This window comes from Pimephales promelas, chromosome 3 (assembly GCF_988280905.1).
Source record: "Pimephales promelas chromosome 3, fPimPro1.hap1.1, whole genome shotgun sequence".
In the NCBI taxonomy this organism is placed as follows: Eukaryota; Metazoa; Chordata; class Actinopteri; order Cypriniformes; family Leuciscidae; genus Pimephales; species Pimephales promelas.
The window spans coordinates 14,494,346-14,507,559 of record NC_142771.1 but is presented as its reverse complement, the minus strand read 5'-3'; the positions used below and the strand labels follow the sequence as shown (position 1 = coordinate 14,507,559).

The 13,214-nt window shown below is 36.6% G+C and overlaps 1 protein-coding gene across 7 annotated transcripts in view; it reads right to left on the bottom strand.

Moving 5' to 3' along the window:
- baiap2a (BAR/IMD domain containing adaptor protein 2a) overlaps positions 1-13,214 on the bottom strand; it is a 104,073-nt gene that overhangs the window by 39,717 nt on the left and 51,142 nt on the right. For all 7 annotated transcript variants that reach the window (XR_016155077.1, XM_039687189.2, XM_039687191.2 and 4 more), the window contains exons 4-5: positions 4,275-4,336; positions 2,533-2,604 (exon numbers count right to left, since the gene is read on the bottom strand). Coding sequence is in view for 6 of the 7 variants with exons in the window: in XM_039687189.2 (XP_039543123.1) it covers positions 2,533-2,604; positions 4,275-4,336 (134 nt within the window). In the remaining variant the exon portion in view is untranslated. The remainder of the gene's footprint in view (positions 1-2,532; positions 2,605-4,274; positions 4,337-13,214) is intronic.

Sequence of the window (13,214 nt, the reverse complement as noted above, 5' to 3'; positions counted from 1 at the left end):
TATATGTGTGTGTCTATATATATATATATATATATATATATATTAGGGCTGTCAGTTTAACGGCGTTAACGCAAACCCATTTTAACGGCGTTAATTTTTTTATCGCGCGATTAACGGTCTTTTTGTCCTAGCAAACTTTGACGTTTTTTCACATGCTTTTGCAACAGGACGCGGAATGCGTCCTGATCCATTTCGGCGTCTCGCGCTCGTCATCCACTCAAAGCTGGCTCGCAAGCCCAAACGTGTGTTTGCGGCATGCCTGTTTTGTTTCCGTTCTAGCTAGATCCACTTGCGCTTTGGTCGAAGAAGCAACAAAACGCCCTCGCGCAGCGCAAGCCATTGAGATGAATGGGTTCAGAGCGCCGCGCGAGGACGTTTTGTGCCGCACACACTCGTTTCGGCTTGTGAGCCGGCCAAATAGTAACGTTTCGTTTTGAGTGGATGACGAGCGCGAGACGCCGTAATGGATGCCCTTAGAAGATTCTGAATGGAAAGTTTACTTTTAAAAAGTTGCCAAATTGTCCCATTGACAAGACCAAGTGATCTGTGTGTTTTGTCGTTGTATACTGAGCTATCATCATCGCAGCACGTCCAGTCTGAAACACCACTTGATGATGGCCAAGCACACTCACACACACACACACACACACAGATGATGCGAATTCTCCACCCCCTCGTCAATATTAGGACCTCGTCAGTATTTCTTTCACCCTTTTATTGATAGACAGTGTAACATAGTGTGAGAGATTATTTACTGTATATATGTTAGTGTGAAATTGAACACTATTCCAATGTTATTTTCAATAATAATAATAAAAAAAAACATTTGCCCTAAACAAGCCGATTCACTTTTCCATGTTGACAAGAGCATTAAAATGAGAAAAAAAATTATGTAACAAAAAGAAATCAAAAGACATTTAGAATAGATAAAAATGTGCGATTAATCGCGAGTTAAATATGACATTTAATGCGATTAATCGCGATTAAATATTTTAATCGTTTGACAGCACTAATATATATATATATATATATATATATATATATGCTGTGTAGTGTACACATTTTCTGCATGTATTATTCCTGTAGCTCAACTGGCAGAGTCCACTCTTAAACATAGGCGAAGAACATTTTAATAACCCTTTTCTACTATAAAGAACCTTTTTGTGGAATTAAAAGTCCTTCATGGAACCATCAATGCCAATAACCTTTATTATAAAGAGTGTGGCACTTCAATGGCACTTGAAACGCCATGGTTGTGTGTTTGAATGAAAGGAAACAGATTTACTGATCACTGAGTTGCTTTGGAAACAAGAATCTGGCAAATGCGGAAATATGAGGCAGCGGCTTTAAACACTAAGTACAAAAGGTGACAGATTTTATTTACATTATGTAAAAATATCAGTATTGTCTTTGCAATAAGTGTAAATAGTAGTTAGATGCTGTTTATATTTATAAATAGTGGCAGAAACTATTTGCACCTCACTGTTGTTGTACATTAAAAGGTATGAAATAATTACAGTGTAAACGATTATATTTATTAAAATTATTAAATGGATGCTGGTTTATTGGGATAATAAAGCCGTCTCTACACCTAGGTTAGGGGACCGGTAAGCACTTTATTTTTGAACACACATTAGACAATTTATTTCCACTTTTCGAATATATTCTTCATTTTTTATTGAAAACAAATGCCTTTCTGATCTGAAATGTGATGGGAAAAGGGAGTAGAGCGAGTTCGGCAAAAGGCGGATTTGAACTTGGGTCAATTTGCGTTTCCAAGTGACCCAAGCTAAACATTTTTGCCATGCATCTTAACCCTACACTATCGCTATTGTTGATAATTCAGTGTCCTCTGTAATTTTGTCTGGCCCAGGAGACGTCAGTGGGCGGAGTTAGTGTATAGCCTCGGTCAACAAGGCGGGCTGTTTGCACTTAGTGTACAACTGTAAATATAAACTGTTTGCAAATTGCCTTTTACATTTGCCAAAATGTGGAGTATATAATCAAAACAGCAAAACAGTAGCAGCAAAGTCATCCAGATTTTTTACATATTTTTGGCTCCATATTTTATTAGACTGCCAAAAGGCAAGACAAAATTTGACTCAAAAATGCTAAATAACCCTATTTAAGTACATGATAAGCATAAGAGACTTCTATCAAAAACCCGAACTGAGGAAAACGTTGAATGGTAGTACTGTAAATGTCTGAAATGGTACCTGGATGCCATGTGTGGCATTAGAGATACAGCATACCGAAGCATCCCAAAAGTCTTTATACCTTTAAAGTCAACCTAAAACCCCATTTTCAATCCAAAATCTGATGCATTTCCAACTGAAACAGGGCGGATAAAAAAAAACATAGATTGGTTTTATTGATCAGACACTAAATGGATTGTGAAAAGTGTGTGTTGGTTGTGCCAATCAGTGCCCAACAGAGGAATGTGAATTACTAAAGTAGAGGAGAAGCACTTCTGTTCAGTGTTAGTGAGCTCAATGTGTATCTCGTAAGGAGTGGGATTAGGTGCGGACTCACAGTCAGGTATCTCGCGTCCAACTCCACCTTCTTCTCCAGCTCTGACAGCAGCTCGTTGTGGAAGCATTTTAACTGCAAAAAAAAAAAAAAGCAGAAAAACTGAGTGAAGTTCGTTAAATTGACTTTTTATTAACCTGAAAGCACAGATTTGTGCAGATTATACTATGATATATGGGTTCAAATACACAATCGAATGCATTTTTAGAATAATGTTGATGAGCACAGAGCACATCACAAAAGAAAATGAAAAAAACTTCAAAAGTTACTTTATTTTAAGGTGTCTTTGTTACAGTGCAATTATACATTTTAGCACCAAGTAAGATTACCATACATGTAGAGATAGGGGCTGTTTACACGACAAGTTTATGAAAATGATACCGTTATCGTCCCAGTGTAAACTACAAAAACATGAATCTGTGAAAACTGTCAAAACATGTTTATTACGTGTTCAGTGTTTCTTTACCAAGTGACATCGCCAACTACTGGCCTGGAAGAATTATACAGCGTTTTTATTGGTTTTTAAGGATCTGTGTGAAGTGTGAACAGGGTTTGTTTTACACCATTGTCACCTGTACGTGAAAAATGTACTGTTTTTTTACTGTTACATTTACTGTTATTAATACAGCAATTACATGTAACAAGTCACCTTAAAACAAAGTGTTTCCTGCTGTGGTTACAGTAACATCTCCAACTGAACTTTAAATTCAAGGACCTTTCAAGGACTTTCCAGGTTCAATACCCTCAAATTGAAGGACTTAATGTGGGACACATCTGTTGTTCAACAAATAACTCTGAGGTTCCATCGAAGTAGTTTTGTGCGCACTTGAACCTCATGGCAACATACAACACAAAGTACCTCAGGCAGAAAACACTTAAAGGGATACTCCACTTTTTTTTTTTTTTTTTTTGGAAATAGGCTCATTTTACAACTCCCCCAGAGTTAAACAGTTGGGTTTTACCGTTTTCAAATCCATTCAGCCAATTTTCTGATATTTAGAAGAATATCAGTCACCAGACAGTTTCTGGTCTCATTGACTTCCATAGTAGGAAAAAAAATATACTATGGAAGTCAATGAGACCAGAAAATGTCTGGTTACTGATATTCTTCTAAATATCCAAAAAAATCGGCTGAATGGATTCGAAAACGGTAAAACTCAACTGTTTAACTCTGAGGGAGTGGTAAAATGAGCCTATTTCCAAAAAAAGTGGAGTATCCCTTTAACGTAACGCGTAAATGCATGTAACTAATGTAAATCAAGCAAGCTAGTATGCAAAGGCCATGAAGTGTTGGCAAAATATTAATATTAGCCTATATAAAATACAAATAATATGGATTTTATTCCAGATAACAAATTCAAGCACTTTCAAGGACCTATATCTATGTATATTTACTTTCAAAAACTTTCCAGGGCCTTGACTATTTTTTTTTTTTTTCCAGATTCATAAACTTTGAAGGATTTCAAGGACCTGTGGGAACCCAGTAAAGGTTTTTACAGTAGAAACATTGATTTTGATTAAGTGGTTACATTAATTATCCAATGAAAACATCATTATTTCAACTGCAAACTAATAAATCCTCCTTTTGATGCAATTCCTATGGGTGGAGTTTGCTTTACGGCTAAAGTTAGCCGTTTAAACTTGAATTGAATCTGTGAACATGTCAAAACCTGTTGCAATGTAATTATGCTAAATAATCATTTAATAAATAGGAGAAATGGACTGTGTGTGAGAAGGGTACACACCATTTCCTCTAACTGCACTTGAATCTGCCGGTGGACCTCTGCCATCTGGAAAAGCACGTCCCCTGCAGAGAAGAAGGACAGACGTCCGTTAAGAGAGAGGACAACAGGAAGCGGACTCATAATCATGTGATTCAAGTGAGGGGAAAAAAAAAAAACGCAGTAAGGTTAAAGAGACTGATCTAGTTAGGGTGGAGTAGGCAAGAAAGATAGAAAGATAGATGGATAGAAGAAGAGAAGCAAGATAAGTCCCAACGTGCATTATAACCATGCCATCGCACTGAAGACACCACACACTACAGACGGGCAAACATGGGGACAATGACACGGTCAAAAGACAAAACACTGAGACCGAGACATGAACGACAGAATGAAAAGGTGGAGGTCAAACAAAGACACTCGGATGAGCAAAAATACAAAGCATTTCAAAACAGGTTAACATTTCAGTGTATAGGACAGGAATATTTCATCGCAAAATGAAAATTCTGTCATTATTTACTCACCATATGATGTTGTTTTTTTCTGTGGGAAGCTATCATATGACTTCAGAAGACTATTGCACTTTTAATGGTGGTTTTTGGGGGAAATTTGACAGGCATGGTCACTTTGAACTACTGTGTGTGTTCCACAGAGAAAAACAACAGCATATGGGTTTGATTGGGAATGACATGAATGTCAGTAAATACTGGCAGGATTTACATTTGAGTGAAGTGTTCATTTCATCAAAACCAAAAGAAATCTTGACTAAATCAGTTTCATTTGTCTTAAAAAAAAGAAAAAAAAAAAGTTCTTAAAGTGCTTCTCCTGCAGGATGACTGCCAGAATGTTGTGAAACTTATTGCAGAAGAGTAAAGAAAACAGGAAGAAGAAAAAAAAAAAAGGCCATGCAGCTGGTGGAAGTTGTTTTAATATACCTACATGCTGCTGCTTCTGAATATGCAATGCATTGTGAAGAAAGGAACAGACAGTGAGCAGAGCACAGAGAAGACCTTTAAAAAAAACACACAGCAATGGAAGACAACAGCGAGCCGGCCTGACCTCCGCCCATCTCGGCACGCCAGCCTAAAGCGGATTTAGCGTTTGCGCGTGCTTGAACACTTTGGACTGACTGTTAAACCGTCAAGTATAGTGTAACACACATCGGATCCCCGGTCGTTTGTTTACACCACATACACATGATTGAAGAGCTCTCGCTGAAGAGTACAAAGCACTGGGCTCAGAAAAGCAGTCTGTTGTTTACTCCTGGAGAGATTAATGATGACCAGTTCGACCAAAAATTAAAGTAGGTCATCATTCATTCATTCATCTTCATCATCATATCCCAAACCCGTTTTCCTTCCATGGAAAGCAAAAGGAGATGTTTAGCCGTAACCTCTTTTCCATAACCCTAACAAAAGCAGAAAGTGCTCAGGGCTGTCAAGCTCTAAAAAGCAGGAATGTACTACTGGTTGAACAATGGATTTTTTTGATAGCTGATCCCACCATCTTTGAGAGCTTTCTATTAAATTTAGGTAGCACCCATATACATACTTGCTATAGTAACTACAATAACTGAGTAATAATTACATACCAACCCGAAACCTACTTCTAAACCTACCCTTTACCCATGTAGTTACCTTATATTACCCTGTACTTTCTAAGGTAAATTCACTGTAAGTACATGTAAGTGCACATACTGTAAAATAAAGTGCAACTGAAACGTATATATATTTACTCAATATTACTAAATTAAAAATCATTTTAAAATGATAATAAACATGCAAAACAAATAAAGAAACTGTTAAAAACAAGACTAAAAGGCAAGTCAACACTGTAACCAATAATACACTTAGTAAATCTGTGCGCGTCGCACTGGTAATCATATTTTTTTCAAATAAAAGAGCAGTAATGCTAATTTTACATACAATACACAGGGACTATAGACCATTTCACAAGATGTAAACAACACTGGTCCAGAAGCACTTCCTGTTTCAGTTTTTTAACACTACATAAAAGCTGAGATAAATTACAACCAACAGAACATGTAAAACTGAATCAAAAAGTTAAACAAACATCTTTAAGATGTTTTCTTTACATGTGAAATAAAGAAAACAGTTACAAACTGAAACAGGAAGTGTTTCTGGACCAGTGTTGTTTACATCTTGTGAAATGGTCTATTAAAATTAATATGGCATACTGGCCAACTGGACATAGTGCAGCACAGTTTGAAATCAAGGATAAAGTTACTATTAGACAGAACTGTTAAACAAATACATTAAACTAATGAAGACAGAGAATGGAGGCTCCCGAATGTGTGCTGTCAAAATAAAAGCCCCGGTACTGTCATAATAAAAGTCTAACACTTATCAAACAAACAGAAAAACATTTTATTCAATACAAAACTTTAAAAAAAAGCCAAATATTGACCTTTGGTTGCTAGTAATTAACGCACATCCTGATTTTGCCGACTTAGACTCAACATATTTTGTTGATAATGGAACAACATTCCTTTCCGAAGATGGAGTCCTATCCCTCTACCCTTAAACCTAACCCTTCACCTAACTTATTCCTAAATTCTGAGGGAAACTATACTTTTATGAAGAAGCACCTAACCCTGTTAAACTTGACATGTTAATCTTCCAGGGACACGTTCAACTTGATGAATGCAGGTTCTGCAGTACACATAAAATAAAAGTCCCATATTCCCAGTCGTCAAAAAGACATTTGATAACTTTGTGAGAAAAAAAAAACAGACCCAAATTCAAGTCATTCAATGAACATCTTGTTCTCTATTGAAGCTGAAGATTTGTGCTACCAAAAATTCTTGGCCATGATCTGTGTTTGTAGTCACTGATCAAGCTATGGATCCTTGTTAACTTTGAATGTGAAAACGTGAAAGAGATTTAACTTCTATAGAGGAAGGGGAAGTTTTTTTCCTCACACAGATCTGTCATATGACCTCAGAAGACTGGGAATATAGTGTACAAGTCGCACTGATCATTAACAAAAACATAAGTAAATGGACGAATTACCCCTCTCCATACAACTGTTACAGGCCACTAGTTTAAGTTGACCCTGTAATCTTAATTATGATCTATACTGTATATGCATGTACTGCCAGACAAAAACAATCATTCAGCCAAGTAAACACAGTGTGAAAAAGCTGTACAAAACAAGAACAAAAACAAGCTAGACTCAGAGGGAACAGAGGGAACAAGGTACTACTTTAATAACACAAAATTGTTCATTCCTTCATTTATTAATTTTCATTCCATTTCCCGAATGTAAGAAAATGCAAAATAATTCACACACTTCCATTCTCATCATAAGCAGCTTATTGGAAACATTACTTTAACAGTGATGATAAATCAGAGGACAATCAAATCACAAGAGTGAAACCGGTAGCTACAGTATGTGGGCGGTTGATGTGCGATGCTTTTTATCCGTCCTGGGCATAAATGCTGTTAATAAAATGGTGGGTAACATTTTACAATATTCCTTCATTAACATAAGACATATCCTTACAATGATCGGTTTTACAGCATTATTAATAAGGGTGAATGTACAAATGTGAATTTATAAAACTTAATATTAAAAATGAACTAGTATATAACATTAATAAAAATGGTTTCGCGTTAAAGGCACAGTATGTAAGTTTCACCACTAGAGGTCGCTTATTCAAAACAATAACAAAGATGTAGCTTGATGAGACCGTGATGGAGTGTGGAATCATGGGAGTTGCAGTGTTCACCTCTACGACAGTTGTCTTTATGGGTTTATCAGAGCCCACAGCAAACGATTATGAATAATTGTGGTCCATCGCAAATTTGCAAAACAAACAACCCTAGTTTGACGTTACCTGTGATCGTCGGCTTTGACGCTGCAACTACTACTTGCGCATTTTTTTTTTTAATTGGTGCAGAATGATGAAATCATGTAATCCCCTCCTGGACAAACCATCAAACCAGACTTTAAAACAGCGTTAGTCTGCAGCCTAAACCGATTAAAGGGAATCAGCCGTGCTTACAAACTAAAGAGTTTTTTTTTTGAGTGGTCTTAGTGCTGGGATCAATTAACACACAGATAAACACTAGCCACAAGTACAGTTGTCACACTTCTTCTAGTCCTTAATCTCATTCTCTACACACAAAGTTCAGTTATTTACGGAAGTGACAGATAAATTACCTCTGCAAAAATTCAGGTCATCTGACCAATCTAATATTATTTTGGTCAGAATAGTTGTTTAAACAGTTGGCATTCTAGTCTACATAAAAGGGTTCAAATATAAACACTACCAAACTACATGTGGTGATGTAGGGGTTGTTTGAATTCTTTTTTTATAGACTTTCTGACTCAACTAATCACTGCAATTCTCCATCTGTGATCCTTGGAGAGTCTTAGCCACTTAGTCTTTTCTCCTCACCGTGCATTAAGACCTATATCGTCTTAATGCACTGTGAAGAGGAAAGATTGAGTGACACGTCCTCTTCCAGACAGATCCGTAACATTTCCTGTTGGTTGGAACTTCTTAACCCTCTGGGGACTAAGCCCTTTTTGGTCCGTTTTCTCTATTTTTACATTTGGGCTTATAAACTACAGCATATGTAATGGAGATGAAACACTATGTGTTTGGTATTTATGGATGCAGAAGACCCTAAGCTAACAACAATCTCAACAATCTATTTCCTCGCATCAGAAGTAAATGATTTGGCTTTACTCATTGCGATTGATGATTAAGGACATTTGGCCTTAATATTTTCTCATATTAATACACCTCTTTAAGTCATAGCTAGACAATTTCATGGTCCTAGTCACCCTGTTGTGCTAAAAAATTAAATATAAATGGGATTATACTTCAGAGAGATTTTACTTATTACAGATTCTAGTGGTGCCATTATTGGATCATTTTATTGGCCATTATTTTGGCCAACATGCATTAGAGAAAAACAGTTATTTCATACATAGTTTATAAACCCTTACATTTTTCATGAGATTATATAAAATCAACAACAACAACAACAACAACTTTAATTCACCAAAATCCATATCCAAAGTGGATAGTATTTATGAACTGCTTTAAAAAAAATATTTTTTGAATAAATTAATAGATACTATGAAAAAAAAAGAAAAGCTGTACAACTGAGACTCCAAAATGTTGCTATGGTTACCAGCACATCAAGCATGCCTTGTTCGGGAGTGACTCATGTATTTCACACTCACTTAATGAATTAGAGGATTAAATCTTGAATTTAAATGTGTCTCCCAAAAATGTGGCCACAACGACACGCCCAAACCTTACTTCCTGATACGTTACAGGAAAAGTAGCCTCAATCCACTTTTAGATCATTTATTGCAACAAATGGAAAATCTGATTTGGTTTGGCTCGAGTCAAAAGAAACTTGAACTGAAGCAGTTACCAAACAAATACGAGTAAACAATATTGAAATTGATATCAGACCATTGGTCTGGTACGTTGTTAAAAATGTGCAGTGACTTTTTACAGCAAAATCACACACACTAACAGGCTTTTAGAAAACTTGACTCGGCTTTGATGTGTCTGACAGGAGCTCTTTGCATGCAGGTACTCTAAGCTCTTTTAAAAACTTGTGACATCCGCATTCTTTCTGCTTTATGCACAGCCGCATGACTGACACACGGCAACAAGCAGTCACGGTCACTGCAGAGAGCTCGACATGGAAAACCACCACACACACACACACACCCCTCACTTCACAGCCGTTTCTCCTTCTCCCTCACAACCCACATTCAGCGGAGAACAATAGAGACCCGTCAGTTAGTCAGCAGGTTCTCTTGGGGGAAATCTGGTGGTTGCATTACATGACATTGATGCAAAAAAAAAACAAAAAAAAAAACTACTATCAAATTAAAGAAAAAGACATAAAATAAAACAGTGAAGCAGGTTTGCAAAAACATAAAAAAAGTCATAATAATATTATTAATAATAAATTTTTTATGATTATTAATATTATATATATATATATATATATATATATACTATATATATATATATATTACTAATTCTACTACTAATACAATATTTATGACAAGAAGTCGACGGCTGTTAACAAGAGGTAAAAACGATATAAATACTGTTCATTTTCTCACACAAACCGCTCGTTTCGTGTCTTAGGCCATCAATGTGTAATTACATTTATGAGTCATTAAATTATGTTTAATTTGGACTTCTTTGTGCATGCTCTTTGAGGTGGACCCCCTAAATCTGCATTATATGACTGACAGACAACAACGGTTTGACCGAAAAATGTCAAAATTGAAAATACTGTGGAAACAAAGACACCTACATCTTGGATGCCCTTGAGGTAAGCTAAAACATATCAAAAATTAATTTCAAAGTGAACTATCCCTTTAAATATATACATGCATGTGTGTGTGTATATATATATATATATATATATATATATATATATATACACAAAATAATTATACACAGTGCACCCACATATATTATGTAAACACAAACTTTTATTTTGGATGTGAATAATCGCGATTAATCGTTTGACAGCCCTAGTTATAATTATTACAACAACATCTACTACTACTACTAATAATAATAATAATAAATGCATATATACATACAATATTTATGATGATGATGATAAATTTTATTATTATAATTATCACTACTATCATCCTTTTTAAGAATACAAATTCTGATAATAATACCAATAATTATTCTTTTATTACTAAAAATATGTATTATTATTACTACAATTATTGATTTTGTAATATTTTTTATGATTTTGCCAAAAGTAATGAAATAAATCTGAAATGTATTTAAAAATATATATTTTAATAATAATACTTTTTATTAGGACATCTTATAAAATAAGAAATTTAGAACGCTCCATCTCTGTCGCAACTAGCAGAGAACAACAGATACCCGTCAGTCAGTAGAGAAGGTTGTCTTGGGAAAATCTGCGCCTGTAGCCTTGCATGTCTCTACTCGGAGAGAAAAATGTGTGTGAGAAAAAAAAATTCATTTGGATTGAGTCTATCGAGTCAAATAACTTCCTGTCCCTGCCTCACCTCACCGGCTCTATGCAAACATGTGTGTGAGAACATCTGAAGCGCAGGAGTGTCATCAACATTTATGAAACCAACACCGGTAGCGGAGAGACGCGGCAGCCGCAGGCAAACCCAACAGGCCGGACCAGTCTGGGAAGAGGAGAATGAGTGAATCACTGACAATGGTCAAGTGTGGATCGCTGCAGGGTGTCATGGAAACAGTCGAAACATTGAGGCTTCCAGCCAATGCGAGACTCTGAAGAACAAAATGGAGGACTTTGTTTATCAGCTTAACATAGAAATGCGTAGCCTCCTTCGTCTTTTTGTATAAAAAGCAGATTACATCACTCCCCAATGGTGCAGCTTCTGACAAAACACATGTATCCCATGGTGCACTGGTGCATCTAGTATATCAAATAGTACTTAGTTGTGTCATACAGTATTGTGCATGCATGCAGTGCTCATTCACACATGCAGTGACTTTAATAACTGAAGCTGTCAAGTGGCTCTATTGTTGTTGGCGTAGTGGGCGCTCGTACTCTAATGTTATTGGTGGGCTGCGTTACAATGGAAAATATAATCACAAATGAGATGCATTGTCGATTAAAATAGACGCCGTATTATTTTGACAAGTTTTCTTGCTGTTAAAAGTGTACATTATGGAAGTGTTTGTATATAATTTGTGGCAGTGCATGATACATTATGTATGACAAGATGAACGATTATCAACATACTAATCAAACTCTCACAGAATGGCGACAATTCATGATTTTCCACAAGTTTTCCCAAGACAGAGACAAATCATATAGAACAGAAAAAAAGTACACCAATCACAACAGACCGAGTAATCGGACCAACCAGAGCAGAGTAGACCAATCACAACCAACTGGGTCATCTGACCAATAAGAGCAGAGTAGATCAAAACAGACTGGGTCATCTGACCATTTAGAGCAGAGTAGACCAATCACAACCAACTGGGTCATCGGACCAATCAGAGCAGAGTAGACCAATCACAACCAACTGGGTCATCTGACCAATCAGAGCAGTGTAGACAAATCACAACCAACTGGATCATAGGACCAATCAGAGCAGGGTAGACAAATCACAACCAACTGGATCATCTGACCAATAAGAGCAGAGTAGACCAATCACGATCAACTGGGTCATCTGACCAATCGGAAAACAGAGTAGACCAACCACAACAAACTGGGTCATCTAACCGATCAGAGCAGAGTAGACCAATCACAACCAACTGGATCATCTGACCAATCGGAACAGAGTAGACCAATCACAACCAACTGGGTCATCGGACCATTAAGAGCAGAGTAGACCAATCAAAACAGACTGGACCATCTGACCAATCAGAGCAGAGTAGACCGATCACAACCGACTGGGTCATCTGACCAATCAGATCAGAGTAGGCCCTTGGAAAGGAGGGGTTTAGAAAGACTGAATCCTTCATCGAACACAAAGTGTTTTTCAACTTTGGATGCATGCGAACCTATTGTAGGAGACCTCAAAAACAAATTTAGAAACATTCAAAATAGCAATGGGGCACTTTAAACATTTCACAAACATTTTTTTCATTAAACAATTGCCAATGCTTTGTTTCTGCAAACCGCAGCAAGTGAATATCTTGCATCTGCAGTAATGATGCATAATCATTGCTGAGCCCATATTGTTGCAATTTGCACACTAAACCGACAAGCATGAACAAAATATAGAGAAAAGGCTTTGTAAATCATCTTATCAGCACAATCTTTTGCGATGCAGAGTTTTATGAAGCCGAACACAAGCATCACATTATTTTCTGCACACAGCTGCAGTTCTTTCAAGCATCATGAGCCTGTTGTTGTGGTTATGCTGCTGCTGCTAAGCTCACATCAGGGGTGTCCAAATCCTGCTCCTGAAGGCCCA